Source organism: Pristiophorus japonicus, chromosome 12, assembly GCF_044704955.1.
Source record: "Pristiophorus japonicus isolate sPriJap1 chromosome 12, sPriJap1.hap1, whole genome shotgun sequence".
In the NCBI taxonomy this organism is placed as follows: Eukaryota; Metazoa; Chordata; class Chondrichthyes; family Pristiophoridae; genus Pristiophorus; species Pristiophorus japonicus.
The window spans coordinates 196021920-196032017 of NC_091988.1; the positions used below are offsets into that span (position 1 = coordinate 196021920).

The window sequence follows — 10098 nt, forward strand, 5'->3', positions numbered from 1 at the left end:
AAATATTCCCGTTGGTTGCTTTTGACACATAATTGATAAAATTATTGATTGCTCTCGCAGGAGGCTGGGGTGGGGGGGGGGGGGGGGATGAAGGGTTCGTCCTATTGGCTTCTGCAGGGGTTGCGCGTCGCTCCAAGCCCCTCCCCCGGGTTATAAATGGATCTTTTGGGTCTATCACAACAGATTTGAATGACATGAGATCAGGGGGTTTGCAGCGCTCTCGGCAGCTGTGGCACCGTTTGCACCAGCCACTGGGCAGAGAAGGGGCTTATTTTTAGACGTGCTGTTCCTTTAGGAGGCTCCAGGCAAGGACCTCCACTGAGAAGCTGCGTGGTCGCTGACACCCGGGGAGGGAGGAGGGGTGGGGGGGAAGCCATATAGCCATATAGCCATAGCCATGGCTTTCACCATGTTGAGACCTGTCGCCGCTCGCCATTTCTACCCGGACATCAGCTTGCATTCGGACGACGACGAGACCAAGAGCGAAAGTGACGCCTCGGACCAGTCGTTTGACTGCTGCGGCGGGGGCTCGGGCAAGCGGAGGAAGGTGTCTTTCCCCAAAGGCACAGTGGTGGTCAAGCACCGGCAGGCGGCCAACGCCAGGGAGCGGGACAGGACGCACAGTGTCAACACCGCCTTCAGCGCCCTCAGGACTCTCATCCCCACCGAGCCGGCCGACAGGAAGCTCTCGAAAATCGAGACCCTCCGCCTGGCTTCCAGCTACATCTCCCACCTGGGCAACATCCTGCTGCTGGGAGACGAGTGCGCGGATGGTCAGCCGTGCCTGGCCACGGTCTACAGCAGCCAGAGCGAGTTTGAGGGCTCGCAGCCCAGATCCATCTGCACCTTCTGCCTGAGCAACCAGAGGAAAGGGGTAGGTAGCATTTCCCTCGGGAGTGGAACCAGATTAGAAACAACAACAAAAAAAAGGGGGCTATCTGGAATTGAAATGGAAAATGTTGGGAATACACAGCATGAAGGAGAATGAATGGGCACAGAAGGAGGCCATTCGGCCCATTGTGCCCGTGCCGGCTATTTGACAGAGCTATCCCATTAATTCCCCTCCTCCCACCCCCCTCTCTTCCCCTAAAGACCTGCAATATTTGTTTTTTTGCTTTTTTTCAAGTTTATATCCAATTCCCTGTTGAAAGTTACTTTGCACCTGCTTCCACCGCCCTTTCAGGCAGTGCATTCCAGGTCCATCTATCCAAAGGAAGATGATTTGGGGTTCAGTAACTAGACAGCACAACACCAATACTGACGTGACCTTTATGAAGTCTGAACCCCTCAGTTTGTCGTGAATTGCTGAAAGGATAAGTCTCAGGTTATCAGGAGACCAGAATTCATATAGAAATATATATTTTCAGTGTCAGCTGTGGTTCAGTGAGCAGCACTCTCGCCTCTGAGTCAGAAGGCTGTGGATTCAAGTTCCACTCCAGGGACTTGAGCACAAAAAATCTAAAATCTAGGCTGACACTCAGTGCAGTGCTGAGGGAGTGCTGCACAGTCGGAGGTGCCATCTTTTGGATGAGGTCTCCATCTGCTCTCTCAGGTGGACGTAAAAGCTCCCATGGCAGTAGCTTGAAGAAGAGCAGGGGAGTTATCCCCGGTGTCCTGGCCTCAATCAACATAATTTTTTTTAATGATCTGGTCATTATCACATTGCTGTTTGTAGGAGCTTGCAGTGCACATATTGGCTGCTGCGTTTCCCACATTACAACAGTGATTACACTCCAAAAGTACTTCACTGGCTGTAAAGCGCTTTGAGATATCCGCTGGTTGTGAAAGAAGCTATATAAATCTAAGTCTTTCCTTTAAAAAGGCAGATGCAAATGATATATTTGTATCTGTCTTTGTGCTGTTCCCAAAGTATTTCAAATGAACCATGATCTTATTCAGGATCAGCCATGATTTTATTGATTGGCGGAGTAGGCTTGATGGGCTGTATGGCCTACTCCTGCTTCCAGTTCTTATGAACTGGTCAGTCTACAGTGAAAGATTCAGCAGGTCAAAGCTAATTAAAGAACCAGCTAAGGGCCATTGCTTTATATGGGGGTCCTGAACAACAGCTTGCATTTATTTAGTGCCATTAACCTAGAAAGTCACCCCAAGCAGCTTCAGAGGTTTGAGGGAAATGGATGCCAAGACAAACAAGAGACTAGAAGGAGGACCAAAAGTTTGGTCAGTGAGGTTTACCCCACTATATAACTGGTTGGATCAGTTTCTGTATCTCCCAGTCCACCAACACCTTAAATTTAAAAATTCTCACCCTTGTGTTCAAATCCCTATATGGACTTCCCCCTCCCTATCTCTGCAACTTCCTCCAGCCCTACAACCCTCTCCGAATTCTGTGTTCCTCCAACTCTGGCCTGTTGTGCATCCCCCACTCCCTTCACTCTGCCATTGGCGGCCGTGCCTTCAGCTGCCTAGACCTAAGCTCTGGAATTCCTTCCCTAAACAACTCTGCCTCTCTGCTTCTCTATCCTCCTTTTAAGACCCTCCTTTGACCCGTCCTAATAGTCTAACATCACCTTCTTGGGATCAGTGTCAACTTTTGTCTGGTTCTTTACTGTGAAGCATCTCGTGATGTCTCCCTATGTTAAAGGTGCTATATAATTGCAAGTTATTGTTGCATCTGCTGCGAGAAATACACGGTTTAGTATTAATAATTTAATTTATTTTGGAGTAAATAGTTTTGTTTCGTATTATTTCTGTTTGAGGTTATTTTCACATTTTATTTTGTTGTGAATTTCAAATTTGTTCTCAAATCTTAAAGCCATTTTTGGGAACGATTAGTCAAAGATTCAGAATCAGACTTGACCATGCGAGTAGTGAGCTCGTAACTGAATTTTATGATGGAGTAATGGACTGGATCCTAGTTAAAATAATGCAGCCTGGTGTTTTAGTCAGCTTCAGAACTTATATTCCAACATACCACTGTGTATTTGTTACAACTGCTGGTTAAAGGACTCTTTCCAGATTAGAGCTTCAAATGTAATGGCATTTATACCAGCGGTACAGGCACAGTGCTCATATTAAGAACAAAGATACTAATCGCCCATTAATTCTCACTCTCTAACTTTAAACCCTTGGACTGTCATTTACAACATCATATTTTAACTATCAAAGAGTTTTGTTGGTACAGCCAATAATTAGAATGTACACAATAACTCACCTTCAAAAATAAACAAACAAGAATGGTGAGGACTATCAGTTTATATAGCATATGTGTATATTTTATTTTTAAATGTTATTGCAAGTGATTAACTGCTATATAGATGTTTGCATCTATATAGCTCCTTATCCTTATTATGCTGTAAATGACAATACAAGAGTTTAGAGAGTGACTCCTTCTTATATCCTCATTCTTTCTAAGTGCTTCCAATGAATTGGTTTTGGAAACCAGTGCACGTTGTGATGTAGCCAAACATAAATGCTTTTCAGGAATATTTTGAGGTTTTAGTCTGTCTTTCTTAAGTTAAAGAAATTGATGTAACACATTCTGTAGATTTATATAAAAATAAAACAATGTAAATTGTGCTATGAATGTGGTAATGGGTCAGTAATACAATTGATATATAATGCCTCTTCCAAGTATTGACTTTAGGATTTTAAAACACTGATATCTGTAAAATCTAAACATTATTTCCTGCAATTCTCCAGCATACATATAAAATGGATTGAGAAATATAGTCAGAAAGAATATTGATTAATCCACAGCGTACCGAAGAAAATAAAAATATATGTATTTGTGGATTTTTGTTAATGTGGCAATAGTCCCCAAAGAGGCTGATGTAATTACAATACAGACACACATCAATACCAGCACACAGATATACTGTTTGTGGGTCAGTCCCTGATTCTAGACATAATCGACCAATGTCACCCACCTGTTCAACAGGAAAGCCAGCACATAAACACCATAAATAGTTCCATTCAGTATGATTATAACATTATGTTCAGCTCCATGTGGAGCAAATTTGTGACCAGCATTAGGGAGATATAGAACATATTATAATATTGTATGTTCACTCAGAAGTGATCCAATAAGGCTTGTTAAGTGGTTTCTGACCTAAGGCTGTTTTTAAAAAAAAAAAATTGCAAACATTCAGTAAATAATTGAATTAGAAATCAGAGAGAAGCTGGTTTAAGAATATTTACTTTGTTAAATTGAAATGTATGCAAAATGTGAGACCAACGAGCTAATAATCCTGTAATTCAGAATACAATTTTCCAAATTAAAATAATTTTTCCAAATGGCTTTCAATCTGAATCACTTCAGGACAGTGCCTCATTATGTTGGCAGGTTTGCTAGTCTTTGGTGCGACGACTTTTGCAGAGGGTCATGTGTTAATACTATCTGCCTCCAACAGCAAGTAGCTTATGAGAGTAATGCATCAGGAATGTACATAAATTTCAGTTTGATTATTTTTATGGAGTTTGGCATGTTTTTTCTTGGTGTTCTTGAAGACAAATAAAACTTTAAAACCTCATTGAATCCAAGTGTAAAATAAACCGCCCAGGGCTAAAGGTATCACAGTAGACTATCAATCAAACATCCCAACATTTTTCAGGAAACTATTGACAAAAGAAAAAGTGGGAACAATGCGATGAAGTGAATTCGGTGATTGTGGAATTACGATGTGTTTTTACGGGAAGGGAATTGAAGAACAAAACCTTCATGCCAAGTGGAAACTTTGCACCTCCCAAAAGGAAGCACAATGGATGGTCACTGGGTCAGAGAGGCCCAGATGAAGGTATGGGACCAGGTCACGCACCTTCTCATCCATGTGGATCAGGGATATTGAGTAGATTGGAGAGAAAAACTCATACTTTGCCAAAAAAAATGGATGTAAAAGATGATGACGATGGATTTCCGAGCATTCATGGGCAATGGATGGAATATCTAGCCCAGGTGTCAACTAGTCAATCTCATGTGGGGTTTCTTGTGGACAAAAAGTTAGTGATTTATAGAAATGATCAAACTAACAGTTGATTCAAAATGACTGATTCACAGCCAGAAGGTGTTTAAATGTGGAACTAGATAAGATAACTTAGTAATCAGAAAATTTAAAATTGTTCAATGAATTAAATTAAATGTTTACTTCACACAGTCTTTCATCTCTCTGCCTTGAACACCAACCAACAGAGTCAGTCATAAGCAGATCACAATTAGTGTTTGATAACTATCTAACATTTATTTGAATATTGTTAAACAAAAATGGGCACACGTCGACTACAGCCAATGAAATTGATGGAACAGGCATTTGATTATGATTGACCAATGAGATTGCGAGAAAGAGTCACCAACCATTGGAAGCATTACTTTATTGGCCAATCAGATTGCGCAAAAGGAATTCCCAACAATTTTTTTTAATGGATATATAATAACATATGGTATATTACTTATAATGTATACAAAATACTGCGGATGTGGAAAATCTAAAATAAAAAACAGAAATGCTGGAAATACTCAGCAGGTCAGGCAGCATCTATGGAGAAGGAAACGGAGTTAACGTTTCAGGTCGATGACCTTTCATCAGAACTTGTACTGAATATTTCACCTCATTGCTGAAAACTACAAAGTTAGTCGAATGCTGCTTTCAAGTCCTACATCATTATTGCTCTCCTTACCCTTTCACCTCCACTATATCCTCTGCAATACTGGTCGTACTGAAGCTGTTATATTTTAACTTACGGACTGTATTTAAGCAATAATAGTAAATTGTTGGCAGTAAATGTAAAGGATCAAATTAAATGGGTTCTGCCAGTGTTCATACCCCCCCCCCCACCCCCCAACCTTAAACTTTATACTAAATGTTCATGACACCACCTGAACCGCTCAATTCAATTACACACATTTCAGCTCATTTCCTCCATGTATTGCTTCACATGGTGTTTGTTTTACTAAAGGTGAAAGATAATTCTTTATGTAACCCCTATATGAAAGAATGGCTCCCCCAGGAGAGTCATTACTTTAAATATTAATTAATTTTTGTAATTCATAACTTTATCCGAGTAAATGTTTGTGTTTTGCTATTTTGTTTAAAGCCGTGCTTTGGGTTGTTTTTCATCACTGTTTTTTAAAAAAAAATCTTGTGCTCTGGTTTGGAGAATAAATTGGTTGGGGCAGGGGCGGGGGCGCGAATGGTCTATTTCCGTGTTGTAATTTATATAAAATGTTGTTTTAACTCCTAAACCTTGGAATTATGCTGTGTGATGTCAGTGTTGGGGATTCTAGGATCAGGGGAGCACATCCTAAAAATTAGAGCCAGACCTTTCAGAAGTGAAATTAGGAAACACTTCTACACACAAAGGGTGATATAAGTTTGGAACTCTCTTCCACAAACGGCAACTGATGCTGGGTCAATTGTTAATTTTAAATCGGAGATTGATAGATTTCTGTTAACCAAAGGTATTAAGGGATATGGGGCAAATGCGGATATGTGGAGTTAGGTCACAGACCAGCCATGATCTCATCGAATGGGGGAAACAGGCTCGAGGGGCTGAATGGCCTCCTGCTGTTCCTTTGTACCAACACTTAACCTGGTTTATGAGTCTACCAATATTTAACCTGTTTGTATGTGATTACTTTGTTCACTCGTTTAACATTATATGCCATTACTTTGTTTACTATTTGAACCTGTGACATGTTCTGATCTCACACAGTCGTGTAATTTCTAGACTCCATTGTGTATTTTTTAAGTTCTCAAACCCCCTTCAGAAATTGATGTCTTCCAGCTACAAGGGCAATAAAATAAATTTAGGATGTCAGGTGCGCTTGAGACTGGGACATTAAGGGGAGAGGGTGAAGGAGGGAACATTTCAGGAAGCCGGGTGTGTTTTCTAACTGACCCCCACGCAGAACAAACAGTTGTGCGGAGTGTATCGCATTGCCGATTGGTTACAGTTCTACTGTTTCAGATGGCGTGTCATTAATGTTACCCGATCACCTCTGGATTGGGCCGCGCTGTTCGCCTCTCGCTTTTTAAATAGAGATCTGACTTAATCTCAACTACGAACATCAGATGGATTCCCTTTTAAGTTAAAAGAATAATAAATTTATAAAAATAGTGGTATTTTCACACTAAACTATATATATATATGTATGTAGTTTTATTAAAAAAAATACTAAACTATATATCAAATGATGTAATATATATTTATACACTTTTATAGTTTAGTATTTTTATAAAACATATATATATATATATATACAAAATATATATTATATATAACTGTTTGTTTAGTATTTTTATAAAACAGTTTAATATTCATAAAATATCATACAAAATATATCTTTATACCGAGAACTTATGGTAGTTTAGTGTTTTTATAAAACATTATATAAAATATATTTATCATTTTATGTTTTATAAAAACAGTAATGGATAGGTTTTATAGTATAATTTAAAAGTTAATTTGCTATTTAATGAGGTTCATTCTCAGATAAAGAGGCAAAATGATAAAACAAGTTAAAATGAAATTGTACGATATTCGATCGTGTGATTTGCCGGTTCTGTCATGAATATTTCGTTGGTTGGTGTTAATTAAAAGCGGATCGGTTTGTGTGTGTTTTTTTAGGTTAAGGAGAAGGACGGCAAGAGCAGCTATTCCAAGCTCAGGGGGCCGGGAACTCTGCGGATGCAGCGCCAGTGAGAACCCACCGAGAGGCGGCTAGAGAGCGAGCGAGGTTGGCGCTGTGACCCAGCCGAGCACAGCCGGCGCCCAGCCTGAAATCTCGGGGTCAAAAGAGGGCCGCCAGCAGCAGCAACAACAACACAACATACACGTGGCAAAACTTTATCCAAGGGAGTGTGGACAGGGTCTCGGGGCCCCCTTTCCTCCCTCCGTTCGCACAAACTCCCAAGAACTTCGAACCAGAAACGTGCCCCTTGAGTTTTTGAACTCTGCGACTCCGTCCTGCTACAACCCTACAGACTCCATGCACAATGTGAGCTTGATGTAAGCAGAGAGAGAGAGGTGTGACACTTTAAAATAAAATGCTGAAGTCTATCTCCATTTGGGGAGATCTGGCCTTTTCTAAGTTTTTATCTTATACATGTTGTAAATTTTTTTTTAAAAGCCATCTAGCCAAAATCTGAAAAAAATAAAAGAGATGTGTTCTGTAACGGGGAAGTGCTGTAATTGTACCTTTTAAGAACAACGCCAGTTCTTTACACAATTTTGCGGATTGTACAGAGGCATTAAAGAAAGAACTTGCATTTATATAGCGCCTTTCAGACCTTTACTGCCATTGAGGTTCTTTTTGAAGTGTAGTCACTGTTGTAATGTAAGAAACGTGGCAGCCAATTTGTGCACAGCAAGCTCCCACAAACATCACCAGATCAGTTTTTTTTTAGCAATGTTGATTGAGGGATAAATATTGGACTGGATACCTGGGAGAACTCCCCTGCTCTTAGAAACATAGAAAATAGGTGCAGGAGTCGGCCATTTGGCCCTTCGAGCCTGCACTGCCATTCAGTGAGTTCATGGCTGAACATGCAACTTTAGTACCCCATTCCTGCTTTCTCGCCATACCCCTTGATCCCCCTAGTAGCAAGGACTACATCTAACTCCTTTTTGAATATATTTAGTGAATTGGCCTCAACAACTTTCTGAGGTAGAGAATTCCACAAGTTCACCACTCTCTGGGTGAAGAAGTTTCTCCTCATCTCAGTCCTAAATGGCTTACCCCTTATCCTTAGACTGTGACCCCTGGTTCTGGACTTCCCCAACATTGGGAACATTCTTCCTGCATCTAACCTGTCGAAACCCATCAGAATTTTAAACGTTTCTATGAGATCCCCTCTCAGTCTTCTGAACTCCAGTGAATACAAGCCCAGATCACCAGATCAGTTTTTTTTTAGCAATGTTGATTGAGGGATAAATATTGGACTGGATACCTGGGAGAACTCCCCTGCTCTTAGAAACATAGAAAATAGGTGCAGGAGTAGGCCATTTGGCCCTTCGAGCCTGCACTGCCCTTCAGTAAGTTCATGGCTGAACATGCAACTTCAGTACCCCTGATATGTCAGTCCCGCCATCCCGGGAATCAGTCTGGTGAACCTTCGCTGCACTCCCTCAATAGCAAGAATGTCCTTCCTCAAGTTAGGAGATGAAAACTGTACACAATACTCCAGATGTGGCCTCATCAAGGCCCTGTACAACTGTAGTAACACCTCCCTGCCCCTGTACTCAAATCCCCTCACTATGAAGGCCAATATGCCATTTGCTTTCTTAACCGCCTGCTGTACCTGCATGCCAACCTTCAATGACTGATGTACCATGACACCCAGGTCTCGTTGCACCTCCCCTTTTCCTAATCTGTCACCATTCAGATAACAGTCTGTCTCTCTTTTTACCACCAAAGTGGATAACCTCACATTTATCCACATTATACTTCATCTGCCATGCATTTTCCCACTCACCTAACCTATCCAAGTCACTGCAGCCTCATAGCATCCTCCTCGCAGCTCACACTGCCACCCAACTTAGTGTCATCTGCAAATTTGGAGATACTACATTTAATCCCCTCGTCTAAATCATTAATGTACAATGTAAACAGCTGGGGCCCCAGCACAGAACCTTGCGGTACCCCACTAGTCACTGCCTGCCATTCTGAAAAGTACCCATTTACTCCTACTCTTTGCTTCCTGTCTGCCAACCAGTTCTCAATCCACGTCAGCACACTACCCCCAATCTCATGTGCTTTAACTTTGCACATTAATCTCTTGTGTGGGATCTTGTCGAAAGCTTTCTGAAAGTCCAAATACACCATATCAACTGGTTCTCCCTTGTCCACTCTACTGGAAACATCCTCAAAAAATTCCAGAAGATTTATCAAGCATGATTTCCCTTTCACAAATCCATGCTGACTTGGACCTATCATGTCACCTCTTTCCAAATGCACTGCTATGACATCCTTAATAATTGATTCCATCATTTTACCCACTACCGATGTCAGGCTGACTGGTCTATAATTCTCTGTTTTCTCTCTCCCTCATTTTTTAAAAAGTGGGGTTACATTGGCTACCCTCCACTCGATAGGAACTGATCCAGAGTCTATGGAATGTTGGAAATTGACTGTCAATGCAT

General features: G+C 41.2%; 1 protein-coding gene across 1 annotated transcript; it reads left to right on the top strand.

Annotated features, from left to right (window-relative positions):
• Positions 1-201: 201 nt before the first annotated feature.
• LOC139277105 (transcription factor 15-like) lies at positions 202-8229 on the top strand. Its single transcript, XM_070895123.1, has 2 exons — positions 202-874; positions 7585-8229. Exons 1-2 carry the CDS (start codon positions 398-400, stop codon positions 7657-7659), a joined length of 552 nt encoding a protein of 183 aa, XP_070751224.1. The 5' UTR covers positions 202-397; the 3' UTR covers positions 7660-8229.
• The last annotated feature ends 1869 nt before the right edge of the window (positions 8230-10098 follow it).

Coding starts and splice junctions, on each gene's coding strand:
- LOC139277105 (XM_070895123.1), top strand. CDS start 398: ATGGCTTTCACCATGTTGAGACCTGTCGCCGCTCGCCATTTCTACCCG. Junction 875..7,584: donor TGAGCAACCAGAGGAAAGGG/GTAGGTAGCATT, acceptor GTGTTTTTTTAG/GTTAAGGAGAAGGACGGCAA.